The sequence below is a fragment of the Channa argus genome, chromosome 4 (assembly GCF_033026475.1).
Source record: "Channa argus isolate prfri chromosome 4, Channa argus male v1.0, whole genome shotgun sequence".
Classification (NCBI taxonomy): Eukaryota; Metazoa; Chordata; class Actinopteri; order Anabantiformes; family Channidae; genus Channa; species Channa argus.
Window position 1 is genome coordinate 11422161 of NC_090200.1, and position 19225 is coordinate 11441385.

Genomic DNA, 19225 nt, shown 5'->3' on the forward strand with positions numbered 1-19225 from the left:
GACTACAGATTGTGATGTCAAACAATAGCTGTAACAGTAAAGGTTTCTAGATATATTTAAAAAAGGCAGGTTATGTTTGGTGGCCATGGAAATCAGTCATTGAACTTGTCAAAGCAACTTAAGGCCAAATTGTTATGTCTAGATTTCCACAGTACTCCAAAACTCATGCAAAGGTGAACAGACAAGACTTTAACCTATTTTCACAGTAACACATCTCGTACAAAACATCGGCCAGGGGAAAAAAAGCCTGAACGGACATAACCCCTTCACTCTAGGTTCAGTTTCATTTAAATGTCCTAAATGGCCTTTACTGTCAACAATACATTGTAGAACACAACCCAATCAATTGCAGGGAACAAATTCTGCATTGATGGCTTCAAGTGTGTCAGTGATGCCATACTGTCACTAGTTGGCCTACATTTTTAGTCAACTGTTAAGATGGTATCTCTGCACCTGCTGATAAAGGAAAAGCAGAAATGCAAAACATGTTACTAAAAAAATAAAATAAAACTTAAAAGCCGTGCACTTGAAATCAGGTAGGCATGAGTTTCTCTAAAGCTAATCCAAACAGCAGTCCTACAGGTTGGACTTGATTTAGTTTTGGAGAGGGGGGTTTTCTAATATTTTAAGTGCCTATTGTAACATGTGTCTTTTGAGCAGTGTTGGCAAGTTTGTTGCTGTTTAGTTTTATGGGTGAACAAAATCAATAGAGTGCAGTGGAGAGAGAGGTCATCCTGGTAAGTGTCACTCACCTATTGACAAATGTTGGATTTACTTTTATTATTGTTGAATGTCAGTCATCCACACTGGAACCAGAACAGGTGTCCCCACAAGGAACAAACAGCTCTCAGGAGTATCTGAGCACCGGAACACAGTAGATGAGAAGCAGTCAAGTCTTGCATAATCAATAACAAAAACTCATAGTGGAAACAAGAAACCTAGAAATGTACCAAAAGCATCTCAGCTGCAGAACAGAAAGTGAAGATGTTTACACAGTAAACTGTTCCTTAAAAATAAGGCTAAACTGCAGCTTGTGTGTGAGTTTCGATACCAGTAAAATATGATGACATTAAATTGTTTGGGTTTCACACGACACCTGAGTACAGCAGCAGTTAAGGTTTGGAAAACCTTAAAAGAATGAATAGACAGAATGGCCCGCTACAAAAGAAGCAGGCTGATACGGAGCAGAACAATCAGATAAAAAGTATCTGCACTTTATGTATTATGTTAAACAAAATAATAAAATATACAAAAATAAATGCTTTTAATTTTACTACTATAATAACAATGACTTTTGTCATGACCTTGTATTTGTCCACTGCATTTGTTAATTGATGGCGTAGGTTCTTTGCGACACACTGGCATTGGGCTGCCAGAAATTGATGAAGTGTTTCCAGTGATAAATCTTTCTGGTCATTTTTCAGATCCACAATTATAAAATTTTGCATGTGCAAAGACAAAATATCATAATAATCATTTACTCGGTGCATTACAATACCTTATCGTGTCCTGTAGGTGGCTCAGTCACCCAGTCTTAAAACCATGAATGGAACAAAGTTATAAGGTCATTTTATAAGAATGAAGACATGTTAGGACAGGACTGCATGCAACTATATTGACAGTACAACATTTACTCTAAGTTTCATTGTAAAATACTGTAAGCTGCACTGTTCTTTGCTATACTTAACTCTGTAAGCTACATTTCCTTTACAATAGCATCACTAATTCCAGTCAAGGGCCAACAGAGGTTAGTTCATGCTTGTATAGAGAGTTAGATTTAATTACCTGATCTGTCCTTTTAGTTGTTAATTACATTTCTAAGTTTTAATGGCATACATGTAATATTAATAATATATGTAATATTAATGACATTTTTTTCTGCATTTTTTTAGTGCAATAATTCCATAGCTGCGGGCTTCTGTCTGCCAGTTGAAATGCATTACGCAGAAATAGTCTTCAGGATCTATGCTTCAGAGAGCAGGGCAGATGCAAAGTGATCGTTCTCTGCTGACAACTGCTTTCGTTGTCTTCTTACAGTAGATACCAGGATGTGGTGGGACTGCACATGTCCAAATAAAAGCTGTTTGGGAACCCGAGATCTTGAGTGGTGATTTTGAAGGCCAGTAGCTGAGCAGCATAACTGTTGCATCACAGTTCACACAGTTAATTTTGGAACGTGTGCAGACCGCTTTTTAAAAACATCTTCTCACTCTGTTGCTATGGCTATTGAGCATAGATTAATGGGCAAAAGACAATGGTTGAGGTGATGGGTGAGAGGTATTGGCTGTAAGAATTTCCCTAATGTAGAATTGTGTCTAAATTCCTTATTGCCTCGTGCTTGCCACCATCAAATCCAACACAGCGGGATAATCCCAAAAATATGGCACACAAAGGAGGACTGTTGCACAATTGGCACTCTGTGGGGGTTTTCATACTGTAGCACTATTCAGTGTCCCAGTCGAAGCACTGACCTCAGATCATCTGTCCAAAGGCTCCTCTCTGTCCTTAACCCCAGCACTAAATGCTTTGGGTCTCTGCTCCTTCTGCCTTGTGCAGTTTTCAAATGTTGATGGTTTTAAAAGTCACTGTAATCAGATCCACCATTTCTTTTGAAGTTACTGTTTGTTGCATTTCTTTGGTTTGTTGTCTCTGTGTCCACTAGTGCCAACATATGATTTGGATTTCTCCTTTCATTGTCCTCGCTTGTATTTTCTTTTTTTGTGATTTCTCACTCACTCCCTGGAGGGAGTTACCTGGTTTTACAGGTTCAAGGGCATGCATGCAGAAGAAAAATATAGCGTACAAAATAACTAATAATTAAATGGTTATCACAGCTCACTGTGAATGGGTCTCTAAAGTGCGTTGGCTTTAAATTCAGACCCACAGAATTTAGTCTGAATGTTTCATTCTGTAATAAAACTGGCAGCAACTTTCTGGTCCTACAGTATTTGCACTAAATGTAGTAATTTCTCTCTCTCTGGAACAAACAATACCGTTAGCTTTGTGAGACTTTGTGAAGAACTTTTGTCATATGGCTTAAAATTATATTTATGATTTTAGGTAATAACTGGTATTTAGCTTTTATAGTAAAAGTGCAACAGTGCCAATGTGACCACTTTGATTCCATTACACCTCTGGCTGGTCTGCAGTCATGGCCTGCATTACATTTAGCAGGTGTTGTTGATGTTATGGCTGATTGTGGTGTAAATGATTGTATACGTTTATTGCATGTTCATTTATAATAGGAGGCTACAGACTTATTTTGCAGGTGTATTATTGCTTGCTGTGATTACTTAGAAGTGATATTCACTGTAGGTCTGCACAAACACAGTAGAAATAAATGTACATTTATTTACAAGAAACGCTGAACTGACTACAGGAACAACAACGGGCCTAATACGGACTCCAGATCTCTCTTCTCATCCCTGTCAGTGCAAATCGATAACTGGCTGATATACCCTGAGGTTTCCATAATTTGTATTTTGCGACTGACTGCAGTTTCTGCGCTGCTGCTGCTGCTGCTCATACGCAATCCCTGGATAGGTGGTTGCCATGGATTCCTGGGTCACATGCGTGGGTTTCCTGTAGCCAGAAGCAGCAGAAGATGCTTGGACCAAAAATCCAGAGCCATTTTCATTCAAGAAAAAGAAAGCAGCGGCTGTAGATGGCTTCCTGACGACACCCATCTGCTAACTGGTGTGCTTTTGATTATTTCTGATTTGTAGCAAACCGCTTTTTTCCACATTCATAGACTGAAAACAGGAATGAGTATAGAAATTCCTGAAGGACTGACGGAGCTGTTACAGAGCTTTACCGTGGAAGTGTTGAGGAATCAGCCCAGGGATTTGCTCGAGTTTGCATTACAGTACTTCACCCAGCTGAAGGACAGTGAGACCAAAGAGGCCTCGTTTGGCAATGACCAAAATTCGGCCCCAAGATCTGGAAAAGCGGTCAATTTCATTGACGAAGCCATGCAGATCGATTCGGAAAATGGGGAGGAGGAGGAGGACGACGACGACGATGACGAGGAATTCATAGGTGGGCCAGTAGGTTTAACACATGTCAGGAAGATACTGCATGTGAATGTGCATGGCCTCAATACATTTTGAATTATGAGCATGCATCGCTGTGTGTGTGAGGAGGAGAAACACACGGAGCGCAGTGATGCTCCAGCGCTCTCCACCTTGCATCCACCAGGGCTCTGTCCGTTGCCATATATGGTCACGGAGGCTGAATGGTGCTTAATGAACGTGTCTTGCTCTTCGTCTATGCAGGGTGTTTTTGTGTAGGAAAGCAGCAGCTGCAAGAACAAGGGACTGCATGCACTTCTCAGCGATTTGAATATTTTCAGTTGCGGTTGCAGGCCTGCTGGGCCTACACTTATCAGAATATATACAAACTGGCAAAACAGATAAATGTCAAAAAGTAAGGTTCTGCTATGGGGCAAGCAACAAAAACGTTACACTGACTGCCCACATTTAGGTCGTGCGTACTAGCTGTGGGCATATTGAACACAATGGCCAGTGCAGGATTGCCATAAGGTGCAGCAAGTAGCATAGCAACCCAGAGCTCTATAACAGCATCCCAATGAGTGGTGGGGTCTGCAAGGCTGGCAACAGTGGTTATATAAAAACACTATATTCAGTCATGAAACTAACAATTGTCATATGCATGCACCGATGATATTTCAGTGTATTTCCTCAGACAACACTGGCTGGCTGTTAATGGATGAGACCACCATTCATATGTATATTTCCTAATGAGCTATTGTGTGGGAGCTTAGCAGTTTTTGGTGCATTTTACATTTGAATATTTTCTCATTTAAATTTGATTTGAAGAGGCAAAGAGCACTTCAAAGCAGCTGTGCTTATTCAGGTTTTATCCAGGTGATGATAGATCCCCAACAGGCACAGGGCTGGCTTCACTCTGCTGCAGATGTGATACTGCAGAAGTAGAAAACCAGAGCACTAAATTATATCTTGTGAGCTATATTCATTCTATAAATGTAACATGTTTATATATATTTTTTTATGTTTTTGCAGCCCCAGTGATAAACAGATTCATCAGAAGAGCATCGGGTGAGTTTTCCTTTACCGCTGTTAAAAAGCCTGCTGCTCTGTTGAGAGGAAATCTCTGGACAGTGTTGGTGCTGGACATATATAAAACTTCTTTGACACATTATTACCAAAGCTACGTCAGATTTGCTCTAATACAAGCGACATGGAAGTATTTTTCCATCTGTCTTTGCTCACTTTCTTCTGTTTCTTATAATGTTGATTTGTGAAACCACTTCTCTGGTCTGGTTGTGCGTGACCTGGGCACAGAGATTACGATCACAGTCTCATCTCTCATATGTTGGTCATAATCTCTTTTTCATGATAAATACAAAGGAAAGTATGTTCAAGTAAATGTATTCTGTAAAACGTGGATCGTACTTCTCTTTCGTTACTTGACTTTAGATCTTAAATGGACTCAGATAATCTCAGTCTAAAGAGATTTATCTCTTATCTTGCTCTTAAAACCACAACCGTCACTGCATCCTTTAAAATCATCAAACCTAAGATTGGAAAGTTGGCTTTATGGCCTGACATGACATAGTGCTAAACCATCCACAAGGTTTACTTTTTGTCAGTAGACTGGCTTGAGAACTGTGCTGCTTGGCCACTTGAAAAAGAAAGTTGGTTTGCGGTGTCTTTGCCCAAACATGTTTTTTTTTTTGTTTTTTTTAAATAAATGCGAACAGTGTTGAATACACACATGGCAGACAGGTCACTCATTTGTTGATCTCTGTCATGCAGTGTGTGCTGAAGCATTCAATCCTGATGAAGATGAGGAGGATAAAGAGCCCTGGGTAAGCTCTGCGTATTGCTAATATGTTCAACACCATGACTTCCTCTGTGCACAGAATAAATAAATGTGTAACTTCACACACTGGTTTCTTCCTACAGGTCACCCACCCAAAAACTGATGAGCAGAGACAAAGACTACAGGAAGCATGCAGAGACATTCTTTTGTTTAAGAATTTAGATCCGGTGAGTTAATTATTCCATGTGTTTGTGCTCTGCTATCACTCGAATTACACCGTCAGAAGAGTCAGGAGCCTTTTGTCACAGCTCATTGCATAATATAGTTATTTATTAGAAGCTAAAGCAGAAAACTGAGGGGATTGTATATCACTACTGGTTTGAAATGCAAAATTCATATGATGTTTGTGAAATGCTGGTATTCTTTACTATATAGGAAGAGATGTCTCAGGTTCTGGATGCCATGTTTGAGAAGTTCTGCACAGAAGGGGAGCACATCATTGATCAAGATGACGATGGGGACAACTTTTATGTTATCGAAAGGTAATTACACACTTTCCCCCCAAATAAATTTTTAAATATAATTAGAATTCAGGGTTTATTTCTGACTACACTTTTAAGGAGGCACTAGTACTACTGCTATAAGTTGCTTTTCTGATTATGTTCTTTTTTTTTTTTTTTTTTTCATTCAGCGGGACATTCAACATTTTTGTGAAGATAGATGGCACAGAGAAGCTTGTAGGCTGCTATGACGACAGAGGCAGCTTTGGAGAACTTGCATTGATGTACAACACTCCCAGGGCAGCCACAATAATCGCCACCTCACCCGGAGCCCTTTGGTGCCTAGTGAGTAAACCATTAAATCCTCACGAAGGAGCACAGCTGGTTCTGTACTCAGGTTTTTATATCATGCTGTGCTGTCACTTGTTATGATTTACTGTAAACATCCAGGTTGTATGTGGTAGTATACTTTATCATAAGGGAGACCACATTGTCATCACATAAAACCCAGTGAATACAATTAAAAGTGATAGAGCTTTAATAATATCCCTAAATAAGAATTCACATGTTTATAAATGCATATATAAAATCATAATTAATGTGCAAGCTAAATATGAAAATAATATTTTTTCATAACTGTTAATACAGGTTGTTTTGTAGCCCGTCATCTAAGACAACCAAGCTTAACAAGTATGCACCTCAATCCAGACATCATAATACCAATACCTCGACAAAGTAGACACAAAGCGAGATAATTGTATAATTTCTAAAATCAACAGTAATTTTTAAAGCAAAGTTTCATGGGTGTTTTTCTTAAACAGCATCTGACTCTTTTAAAATTAATGACCATGAATATTCAGTTGCTACTTGATCCCTTCCTGTGAAGCAGCTTGTTTATTAATGACTCAGTCAGGGTCATGTTCTATAAACCATGGGTAACGGCGTTGTTATGTCATCTCTGTGTGGACGGGGCATGTTGCAGCTGTGTCCGCTGTTGACCTGTGTACTTGTACTCTGAGAACAAGCAGTCAGCAGTGTTCAACCAACGTAGGTTGAGGATGGAGTGTACTGAAAGGCCTCTGTGCAAGCAGTGGACTGTAGTTAGAACTCTAATTAGGGTTCGATAGGCCTGGGATAAAGTCGCACACAGGTAACTTAGTGGCAGCTTGTCAGAATATTAATGACCTTGTACACTGAGCCCTAGTGCCCATGACTGGCTCTTCTGACAAATGTAAGAGTCATGCTTGCTTGTTTTGGGTGGTAAAATATTGTTTCCCAGCTAGAGGGCGCCCTGGCCCACTGTATGTGCTATCTTACATGGTGATAATAGCTTCCACTGCATATTGTCGTCTAACATGCTGCTGGTCATTACTTGTGTCTGAAGCATTTCTATACCTAAAAAAATTACAACTGGGAGATTCATTAAGGTTTATTGCTGAAATAAGCAAGATATCCCACGGGTGCGGTGTTTTGAGTTGCTAAAAATGTGTTTATAGCGACCCCTGCTGCGAAATAATGTTTCATAAGAGTTATTGGTTGGTCAAATGTTGCCAGAACAGTCTGGAACTATAGGGAAAAGAGTTTTACTATGCATGTATCCTTTGTTCCAGAGAGTGTGGGGGAAACAAGCACTGCATAAAAATTATGATGATGCCAGACCTACTGGACATTTTTGACACACGCACACGCACACACACACACACACACACACACACAAACACACACAACCATAAGCAAGGACGCATGATTAAAGCTTGGAAAATGTAAATTTCTTTAACCACAATGCTGTTTGTTCTTGTTTTCTTTATGTTTCAGGATCGTCTGACATTCAGGAGGATCATCGTGAAGAACAATGCCAAGAAGAGGAAGATGTATGAGGCATTCATTGAAACACTACCACTGCTTATGTCATTAGAGGTTAGACAATTAGTCCTCGAGCATTATGAAGCTGCTGCAGGGATTTACAGTAAAAACCTTATCAACCAAGTATCTTTTCATCCACAGCTCTCAGAGAGAATGAAAGTAGTAGACGTGCTAACCACCAGGGTGTACAGTGATTCACAGCAGATTATTGCTCAGGTGATGAATCTTTTTGTGTGGCCTGTGCTTGAATTTGTGTTTTTATTTTCTTCTCCATTAGAGTAGGTATGAACGCTAAGTCACTTGATTTTGTGTTGCATTATTTCTTTGTTTTGCAGGGTGATTTAGCGGATTGCTTCTACATTGTTGAGTCTGGCCAAGTTAGAATCACCATGAAACGAAGCAGAGTATGTTTGCCAAGTTTCAACCTTTAAATTTTAAGTGTAAAAAAAAAAAAAATGTTGTGGTTGTCGGGGATGTTATTTTTTGTCTTTCTTTCTTGCCAGACGAAAAAAGACCAGGAGGAAGAGGAGGTGGATATTGCAACATGCTCTAGGGGCCAGTATTTTGGGGAGTTGGCGCTTGTCACAAACAAGCCCAGAGCTGCATCTGCCTATGCCATGGGGAACGTCAAATGCTTGGGTATACTTTGTGCAATGTTATGAGCAATACTACAGTTTGTCCAGCACCTTCTCCAGGATATGATTCAAGCCTGACTCTTCTGTTCTCTCTCTCTTTTTTTTTTTAGTCCTGGATGTTAAAGCCTTTGAGAGACTGCTGGGCCCGTGCATGGACATCATGAAGAGAAACATTGCAAACTATGAAGAGCAGCTCGTTACCCTCTTTGGAAGTAGCCCTGAGATTGAACAACAGAGTGCATAAGCTGGCTCCAATGGACCAGGAAAGAAAAGGCTTGTATGGATGGGTTTTTTTTCCGGTAACCACTTAAACTGCTTTTCTTACAAAAAATGTGAATGCCCACTACAACAATTGTGACTATGCGTCAGATCCCCATATGAGAGGTTCATTTTAACAGTTTGCCACAGAGTGTTGTAACTAAAGTCAGCCAAAGCAGAGTGCTTAAAGCTTGTTTAAATTAGATTTCTCACAACTCTCACCTTAAAAATGTAAGTCTACATTTTCCTTGTCAGTTTAAGGCACATTATTTGTTTGTATATTAACCACTTTTGTTAAATCTCACCTCATCTCCAGTGTTATACTTCCATCTACAGTACAGTATCATTTGTAAATTTCTAAACAGTGTTTGTTAAAATCAGATGCCAAAGCTAATTTCTTACTGGATAATTATGAATGAATATGTCATGTTCTCTTGTGATTTTCAGCAAGAGCACACTTCCAGCATGAGGTGCACTGATACAAGACTGCCCAAACGTGAAAAATGAAAGATAATTTGATTTCATTAAACTTAATTAAAGGTTCATTTTGACAATATAGTATAGATTTGGCAGTATTTTAAGATTTACACAAAATCAATTTGGTTTACCATAAAAATGAACCCCTGGAATACATATTCATAAACAATGTCATTGTTGGTAAGTGTTCGTGGCTGTGAGCCTTATACTGCTTTTGCAAAAAAATAATCAGAGAGATAGCTGATAGTTTTGTATCAATATACAACATATTGCTGTACAATTTGAAATTGAGTATTTACTGTTATTATATAGGGTCACCTTTATTTTAGTAAGTTGCCTCATTAGACTGTAGTCATTATAAGCAATGTCTTGAGCAAATTGATTTTCCTGTGTTTTAATGTAAAACAGTAAGACCTTTTTTGTGTCAGTGAAACAAGGCATCCATTATTGTTGTCTACCTCTGCCAACAACTTACCATGTCAGGAAACACATGCTCTCATGTTCTCTCTAAACAGGAATCTAAAGTGGGTCTTTTAAAATCAATAATTGAAGTCTTCTGTATTTTGTCTGTGGTTTACTGCAGCTTAAACATTTAAAGGTTTATCATCTAAACATTCAGAATTTACCACCCCTCCCCCTTTGTGCAGGTAGTACCTGTAATTTTTGAAAGTAATTCCATAACACTGGCTGAAAATACCATATGTTTCACTTTTCATGTCAATAAATAACATTTGTATATCTGCGTGAACTTTTTTTCATATTAACCCTTTATTACAATGGACCGTATCAACGTTTTTTATTCAATTCGAATTTTATTTATATTACCCAATATCACAACTTTGCCTATTAAGAGTTTCTCCATTCATTCATTCATTCATTGTTCATACACTGATTTGATCTCTCGATACGCATTAGAGCAAAACTTTAAAGCAATAATCTCATTACAAAAGAAAGACAAATAATCTGGAGAACAGTATGTGCAAGTACTTCTTGCTGTAGTTGAAATATTGCAAAAAATAAAATCCACTGTATTGTTCCTGTTTTTGCCAATCAGCTGTTACTGGGTGGTAACAGTCACGTACGTTCATCCAATGATACGATGATCAACAAAGTGGGCCCCGCCTTCTGTACGTTTGTCAGCCGTATGAACCAGTAAAATAGTCCGATTTCTTTTATTGACGTTATTGTCCACCAATAGGAGGCTTTCTCCTTTAGCATTCATTCCCACCCGTCGAGTGAATGCCAGAGAGTTTCTTGATGGCGACAGCTCTGGTAAGTGGGAAGTTGAATACTTTTCTCGATGAAATAAACGGTCCAAACTAGTTTTTAACTAGAACACCGTGTGCTCCGCGTCTTTGCATCTGTAATAAGGCATTTTATCAGGGTTGTCACGCGTTTATTCGATGTGAACAAAACGGGTTTGCTCGACAGAATTTTTTCTTCGCTGTGGCGCTTTTTGTTGTGGCGAAAACAAACCCTTTCGGTTGCAGCTTTCTGTAACCACAGAAGTCAGGCAGTCGCTGAACTCCGAGTTTATTTGTATGAAAAAATGCGTTTAAAGGCTTCTGGGGGTTTTCGTGTCATTCATTTTGAACGGGGCAGAGAGGTTGCGTCATGCCTCAACTTGTTGACATTCTTTTGTTTACAGTGTTAGACCCGTCAGCCCCTGGGTTTGAGCTCAGGGCACTGCTGCTGCTTTGGGGGGGGGGGGGGGGGGGGGGGCGGCAGGCCAGGCCTCAGCACAGTCTTCTGCAACATATGGTTAATTTGGAATCGTTTTATTGACGGTATAAGTGACGTTATATTCGCATGATCGAAGTCCCAGCAGCAGTTTGTCAGAGTCGTGGCGAGCGTTGATCGGTTGGCAGAACGCAAATAACCCAAGAGTTCTTCGTGGTAAAGTCATGCATTTGGACTGTTGCAGCAACTGCTTCATATTTCCACATTATTTTTAAATATTACACGCAGCCAAAGAGCAGATAACTTTCAAATCAACGTACAACAGTTCACTCTTCCATTAATATTTTCGAGCATATTTACAACTTCGTGTTTTTTTTTCAACGTCTATTCGCCACTTTTCGAGACATATTCCTGCTATTTATCAAATTCGCTACGCAGTTATGAATGAATGAGCTCTGGTACGCATGCGCCAAACCCCTTTTAAGTTTATAAACAAGGCCTCCACGCAGCCGATCACGTGACCAGTTACAGTGGTTTGCTGTGTCGGTTCAGAGACAAAAGATTCCGTAAAAGCTGCTACCTTTCTATTAGCCTTTACCGATGAAGTGCACGACATGTCTTGCAATGATTACATGCTGTCTGGGATCTTTTTTTATTTGCTGTAGCCAGAAATGCTTAACAGCTTATGTGTAATATTTTATTGTTGTTCTGTGTCTATTAATTTTTCTCCCAATGTATTAATGGAATCAAATGTCTATCAAAAGCCACATACTGCCATTTAGACTACAGTTTCATTCATTCTGAAAGTTTATTGAGTGCATCAAATTGAAACTGACTTTAAATTGAAATTGTGCAGCAGTTTCACTTTGTTTGTGAAAGCGCTAATCTTGTCTGCTTTTTTTTTTTTTAAACCAGCTGACGTGGCAGATTTTGATGATGGATGCTGTGTAAACTGACCTGTAGCCCCCTTTTTGTTTTCTAAAGAGGAAACAGCAGAGCATTGTGGGAATGGACAAGTCCTTTGATCCACTCAAGTGCACTGAGGACCTGCCTTCCTCACCTGGGTGCCACATGGATTATGGTAAAATGTTAAACTGGCAAGAGGTTGCATTCTACATTTAGATAAATGTAGCTTTTCCATGGTATAATATTGTTGTCTTCTGTACAGATGACATGCCAGAGCTGCAGGAGGTGGAGGAGGACCAGAGGTCTCCAGGGCTATTTCAGGTCGGAGCAGGAGTGTCTCACCAGGAGCTCAGCTGTTCTCCCAGTACCAACTGGCTTGCTGAGCTGGCCAACATTGCTACCAGTCCTCAGAGCCCTTTGCTGAGGGACGCACCACATAAGAGGTTAGTGCAAAAAACCAAAATTAAAATCATCTAAATATAAGTTATTGCTTCATTGACATAAACACAAAGACAAGTTGGCAACAGCCTACAAACTGCACCTAGACGGATATTATGACCTCTCTTATGACCTCTTATGACCAGAATACTGCAATGTCATCTTTACAATCAATTTGGCTAACACTTGATTTTACACGATTACATTCAGCTCAGTTGGTAAAGGCGTCCACGGACCGGGTCAGTGGTTCAATCCCTGGCCACGGCTATATGTCAAAGTGTCTCTGCGCAAGACACTGAGCCCCTAACAGCCCATTCCCCTCCCCAGCTGTGTAGTGCCGGTCCAAACCCTGTAGAAATTGGGGAGGGTTGCGTCAGGAAGGGCACCAGGCGTAAAAATCAACATGCGGACAATGATCCACTGTGGTGACCCTGAACTATAAGCCTAAAGAACAAAAAAACAAAAACATTCACTTGTAAAAAATGTCATTTTCAAGATATATAGACAGTATCAGTGTCTTTATAATCAACTTCTTTGTTTGCAGTGTAATAATGTAAGAAGTAATGTTTATGTATCATTATTGTATTTTTTTTGGCGTCTTATACAATGTCCATGTGAGTTGGCACATTTATGTGGATGACACAGCAATGATGAGTATGCATTTAGTAGGTATGCATTTACTTTTTTTTTTTTTTTTTAAGATCATCTCCAGTCCACATCTTTGGCAACAGTAATAGTTTACATTCCTATGCCCGGCCCCCATTAGCCAGCAGCGCACCCAATCCCTCAAGAGGTCACCTCAGGGAGCGCAGGCGTGTCAGAGTAAGCTTTCATTTCTAACCTGTGAAATTCATTGATGAGGAACCAGTGTTTATGTCTTAGCAAATTCTGTAGGACATGCACAGTAAAACTATATATTCTACTTTCTATAAGTTGTATTCTATTTTATACAACAGGCCAGCAGTGAATCTGAATCTGGAGTTTTCTCAATGTCCTCATCCTTTTCTGATGATGAAGACATGGCCTGGTCTCACTCATGGCCCTCCACAGCCTGGCATTGTTTTCTTAAAGGTGCATACATTCACTTATGTACACACTTACATCTCACCTTATACACACACCAACTGTTAGCTTTTTGTTTGTTTTGGTTATTTTTTTTTAGAAATTACTTTAAAAATTTCCTTTGACAATTAGGCCTTGTGGCTTAAGGGCATACTCCAGACTAAAGGGTCTGACACAGTTTGTTTACACTTTCCTAAAGAAAATCCACCCTTTCTACTGTCCCCAACCAATATTAGCCTGAATTACACCCTTTTGCAGACAAACCCTGACATCTGCTGTCCAAATGGTCACATTGCACCAGTTTTCCAGAATCCTTGTGTTAGTAGCGTCACACATCTGCTTATTCATCACATTGCACTGTTGTGTTGATGTTCAGGAACCCGCCTGCGCTTCCATCGAGGCCCTAATGTGGAGTGGCAGGAAGCTGATGAACTTGGAGATTCCGATGATGACTCAGATGATGAAAGAGTGATGCCACCATCCTTCTCTCTTAAGGTAGGCAATACATATATGACCTTAGTGGGTCTTAAAATATTTTTAATAATCGGTTTTACTGTTATAATTTTCACGTTTTAAGGTTTTTTTAGTGGTAGTATAATAGAAGAGCGTCTCAGGCTGTCAGGCACCAGTTCTTCTTCCGTTTGAGTTCAATTATCGTGTGTTGATGGTGAGTTATGACTCCTTATATTGGGCTTTACTTGTGTTTCAGAGATATGGATCAGAAGGGCTGAAGCTGGTAAGTCATGAGGAGACGATATCTTTTGGCCAGGCTGTTCTTAAACTCACATTTGACCCTGGCTCATCTGATGACAGCCCTTTAACAGCTGAATGCCGATTGGACCACCCATTCTTTGTCAAAAATAAAGGTAAAATAACTTTATTTTATTTTCATCAGTATGCAAGCTGCTAATTGACTGGGGATTATAGTTCTGCTTTTGAGACAGAAGACCAAGATAAATGTCAGCTTTTTTTGTACGAGGCAAAAGCTGAATTATTTCAGAAACAAATTTTGGTTTAATAAACAGCTTTTGGATCAGTGTGATTTGTAATATACCATCTGTCTTTTTCAGGGTGGTCTTCCTTTTATCCGAGCCTTACCGTGGTGCACCATGGGATCCCTTGCTATGAAATGCAGCTTGGAGATATGTGCCTGCCGCCAAACCATCCAGATGCAATTAACTGTGATGACTCTGTCGTCTTTGACACGTTCAGAAGGTACATGCTTGTATCTAATGTGATTGTCCTTAGTGTAAGTAAAAGATGCAAGTGAAGAGCCATATCATGTTAGCATTATATGCAGGTGTCTGATGTAAAGTTACGTACAGACAATTATACAAGGTAACAACACAGTTCTGTTACCATGCAGCCTTCTTTTTTTTCCTCATTTAGCCATTCTAATCACCACTTTTTACAAAGTATAAAAATAGGTTGTATTTTGACATTGGCTTTGCTTAACAAAATTATACTGCACACTGGAGTGAAGTTTTCTTTATAACTTCAAATAGCCCAATATAAAATTTACAAATGTTGTTGTTACAATAAAAACAACAACAGTTTATAGTATTTATTGCATTTACTCATTTATAGAATATGTATATGTAGAATCATTTACAAATACAGCATCTGTGGAGAGTGAGATTTCTATTACAACAAGATAAATTAAAATGATAAATGTCCGTTGTGCAGAATTTCAAGTGACATCTTTAGATTTTCTTGAACAAATAACAATGAAAATCTTCAAATTGCTTGTAAAATGAATCATATTACAGAGACAATATTAACTTGAATCTTTTTTCCTTTCTCTCTCCCACAGTTATGACTTCACCCCACTTGATTCCTCAGCAGTGTATGTTCTCAGCAGCATGGCCCGTCAGCGCAGGACCTCCCTGTCCAGTGGGGGTGCTGTCAGTCCAGACTGTGATAAACTTGAGCGCTCCAGTTCCCCACAGTCCTCCAGTAGCAAATCAAACAGGAGCCACACCTCAGGGACAGCCAGTGGTGCCACACCTACGAAATGCAAGCGGCCAATGAATGCCTTCATGCTCTTTGCCAAGAAGTACAGAGTGGAGTACACGCAGATGTATCCTGGAAAGGACAACAGGTACTGAGGTTATGTTGTCTATAGTAGTTTTTTGTAAAGCAGAATGATCAAATTGAGATTAAGGTTCTGTCACATCTTAAGACTGATTGCCTTAGCTGTCAAAGATCCCCTCCTTCTTGGCACATCCTCGGTTCTACGGGGAGTGAGTGTTTTGGTGAGAAGTAATCTTTACACCAGTGGGTTATCAGTTCTAATGTCTGGATCAGCTACGTTTGAATAATGGCAAATACATTGTGATTGAGAAATGCTGTTTCCCTCATTTAGAACCACCATTTAAGCACCGATGAGTAATGCTTTTTTTTTTTTTTGTTACCACAATAGCGGTGGAGCAAAGACAGAAAACATGCCTCAATATGCAGTATTTAGCTACTGTAATGTTATGTTTTTATGTTTTATTTCATTCTGTTGGGTTACCAGCCTATGTCATGCCATTGTATGAGTATGGTAAATGACGCCTTCTTATATAGCGCTTTTATCTAATGTTGCTTCACCAGGTGGTCATGGCAGTCTGTAAAACATTTAGTGCAGTTTGGCGATGTTACCATTATATATTTGTAAAGTAATCTTTAAAGCAGGGCTAACATGGCCTAATTTAAGTTTTGGAAAAAAATCTAGTGTAGTGTGTCATATTCCCTGATCGAAAAGAAAGGGAAACAAAATAGAAACAACCAAAAATAAATCCACAACTAAGTAAAAACCTATTTTAGGACAAAATTATGAGAAAGGTGAGTCCTTGATAGTCTCCCTGAACTTCTCACTCCAGAGCCATTAGTGTCATCCTGGGCGACAAGTGGAAGAAGATGAAGAGTGAAGAGAGGAGAATGTACACCATGGAGGCCAAAGCTCTGGCTGAGGAACAGAAAAGACTCAATCCAGACTGCTGGAAACGTAAAAGAACCAACTCAGTAAGTCACTGTTACCACACAGCAGCTTTTTCCAACATCCTGACGCTGCATCTTACATTAGATCCACCCGTCTTTATTTTCTGTCTTGTGTCCATCCTACATTTTTCCCTACTATTTATGTGATCTTTCACCAGGGTTCCCAGCAGACCTAGATAATCCCCCAGAAACCCCAACTGCTGGTGGTTTGGCATCAGAGAGGTGCTGGACAGAGTCTAATGGACCGCTTGATGCCTGTTTGCTCTCCTGTATTCTTGAGACTCAACTGTGATGCTGAATTCACTTGCTTTTTTGTAACCTTGAAACATTATAAAGACAAACCAGAAATATGAACTATAAACAAAACATGTAATCTAGTCACTAACAGTGCATATATTTTCTTATCTTTAATGTCATAGATGTCTTATTCCTCTGAAATAAGAATGAATCCTCTCATTTCTTTCACAATATTTCAAAGTCAAAGTTGAAACAAATGAGAGCCTGTGGTGCTATACTTCAACGTAGAAGAAGCAGTAAACAAAAAGTGTCTATTTATAATTGTATAAAAAGGGGATTTTAGATAACCTTTTCACCACTGTTCATATTGATTATATTTGTACCATTCAATATATTGCACAGATTGGTATACCTTTCATACATTTTGTAATACAGAATATATTCTGCAGTTGAACCACGGACAACAGTTTGTGATAATGCCCTGCCAAGTGTTTGGTATTTACCCAGCCACCTGACCATAAGATGAGAAGGCTTTTAGCATGTGGTGGTGGGTTTACAGTCACAACGCACTTCAGGCCTTCACTGTAAGTGTTTATTTTTTTTGCACTTTATATAAATATGTAATCTTATCCTATACAGCCACTGTATACTGGTGGAAACCATTTGTATAATATAGCTAGTATCTTGACACAATCATGGTCCGGTAGCCATGCTCTGCTTTCAGGTTGCTATTGAATTTTAAGTGCTTGTTCATAATGTACAGGTGTCACAGCCCCAACAACCTCTTGCACAGAATATCCTTGTACCATATTATAAATATTTTTTTTTTTTTAAACTTGCATCTCATTCAAGTATATGGTTCTTTATCATAAATTGTAATAACATGTCGGGATGTTTGGCTTCAGGTTTGAAATACGTTTTTTTTTGTTTCTGTTTTTTTTGCCTGTCCTTTGCCTTGAATCATGACCGGTTTCCTTCCATGAACAAGTGCTTGTTCTTAAATGTCACACTGACCCAGGAAAATGTTGTGTCACGCTTTAAGAGCTCTCAATATCCACTGATCTACACGTCCATCCAGTAAAGCCAGAGGTTTCCAGGTAACAACACAATTAAAGTGTTTTGTTCTTCTGTTTCTCTGCCACATCAAAACCATCAAGCACCGACACATACAAAGTAGCAATTGTACTTTTAGGAGGACTATTCACTCATGGGCTGAATAAAGACAATGCCAAAGCTTTTAATGAATCTTATACTCACTAGAACTCTGGCCTTTTCCCCTGGACAAGACAAAAGGATCTGAAAGGAAATGGAAAATAAAAGCACACATTATCATAAGCTTTTAAGTGTAGACTGTTTCCAGAGAAGAAGCAGTATTTTCATAAAACATCTAGTGATGTAGTTAGATGTTAACAGATTTGCAGAGCTGGCTCTTGGCTAATGGTATTGGCATAAATAATAAAATCTTATAATGTAAAATAATATAAACTGTTTTAAGACACCATTTATATTGTTTTAGCCAGAGGGCGCCATTGCTCTATTGTTTATTGGAGCCGAGCTGCTTTCTCCCATGATATAAACGTTTCACTTCTCAGTTTTCCATTTATAACATATGATACGATTGTAGGGTCAACAACTGTATGTCTGCTGTGCAAATAATAAATATTGTGTCACTGCTCAAGGAAACTAAAATCTTACGGTTACATGAACAATGGCTTTGAAAGCTTTAAGAAATCTGAACATCTCAAATGATTTATGGACTCTGGGATGTTATGTTTATGAATATCTCTGGGCCTTTCTTGTGTGCTGGTAGGAAATGGTTAGTCTGAAAGCATGAGATTCATAACACTGCATGTGCCTCATGAAATAACAATGATCAACACCCTGCAAGCGTTTCAAGCATAGGAATCTAATTTTAGCACGTTTGTAACAGTCTAATCCAAAATGATCTGAGTTGAATACTTTATGGAGTATATGGTGAAAAGGAAAACTTTGTCTGATGTTCTTCTGGCTCAAGATTATTGAGACTTTAAAAGAACAACTAAAAAAAACTCAGTCTTGGTCAGATATTGAAAGCATTTTTCATTTCTTCTCGCAGTTTTGTAATTTAAAACAATGTGTCTCTGTCATAAGGTGCAAGTTACACAATACAGGTAATAAACACTGCTGTGTGAAAGAAAAAAGTGAGCTACAGTAAAAACCACAACCATCCATTGTGTTTGCTTAAATGTGATTGTTATTGCTGCCATATGGAGGTTTAATGGAGGGATAAATAAAATCTTACCAAGATGCTACCACAGTCAACATCCTGCTTCAAATATAATTTTGAATAGTTGAGTATTAGATCAGATTACTTTAAATAATATACATATTTGAAGAAAAAAC

At 39.0% G+C, this 19225-nt stretch overlaps 2 protein-coding genes across 2 annotated transcripts; both read left to right on the top strand.

Moving 5' to 3' along the window:
- Positions 1-3548: 3548 nt before the first annotated feature.
- On the top strand, positions 3549-10276 carry LOC137126222 (cAMP-dependent protein kinase type II-beta regulatory subunit). Its single transcript, XM_067502751.1, has 11 exons — positions 3549-4038; positions 5043-5078; positions 5799-5851; positions 5949-6032; positions 6241-6347; positions 6497-6650; positions 8121-8222; positions 8310-8384; positions 8504-8572; positions 8672-8807; positions 8914-10276. The coding sequence occupies exons 1-11, from the start codon at positions 3765-3767 to the stop codon at positions 9045-9047; spliced, it is 1224 nt and encodes a 407-aa protein (XP_067358852.1). The 5' UTR covers positions 3549-3764; the 3' UTR covers positions 9048-10276.
- A 441-nt stretch (positions 10277-10717) lies between these two features.
- Positions 10718-18084, top strand: hbp1 (HMG-box transcription factor 1). Its single transcript, XM_067502750.1, has 11 exons — positions 10718-10810; positions 12203-12299; positions 12387-12567; positions 13264-13384; positions 13519-13633; positions 14001-14119; positions 14334-14490; positions 14695-14839; positions 15438-15725; positions 16489-16630; positions 16765-18084. The coding sequence occupies exons 1-11, from the start codon at positions 10778-10780 to the stop codon at positions 16780-16782; spliced, it is 1416 nt and encodes a 471-aa protein (XP_067358851.1). The 5' UTR covers positions 10718-10777; the 3' UTR covers positions 16783-18084.
- Positions 18085-19225: the final 1141 nt, after the last annotated feature.

What these genes read in the sequence shown, in the direction of transcription:
- LOC137126222 (XM_067502751.1), top strand. Translation starts at nt 3,765, where the DNA reads ATGAGTATAGAAATTCCTGAAGGACTGACGGAGCTGTTACAGAGCTTT. An exon ending in CGATGACGAGGAATTCATAG is followed by an intron (nt 4,039 to 5,042) that starts GTGGGCCAGTAG and finishes ATGTTTTTGCAG; the next exon opens with CCCCAGTGATAAACAGATTC. An exon ending in ATTCATCAGAAGAGCATCGG is followed by an intron (nt 5,079 to 5,798) that starts GTGAGTTTTCCT and finishes TCTGTCATGCAG; the next exon opens with TGTGTGCTGAAGCATTCAAT.
- hbp1 (XM_067502750.1), top strand. Translation starts at nt 10,778, where the DNA reads ATGCCAGAGAGTTTCTTGATGGCGACAGCTCTG. An exon ending in CTGGCATTGTTTTCTTAAAG is followed by an intron (nt 13,634 to 14,000) that starts GTGCATACATTC and finishes GTTGATGTTCAG; the next exon opens with GAACCCGCCTGCGCTTCCAT. An exon ending in CACCATCCTTCTCTCTTAAG is followed by an intron (nt 14,120 to 14,333) that starts GTAGGCAATACA and finishes CTTGTGTTTCAG; the next exon opens with AGATATGGATCAGAAGGGCT.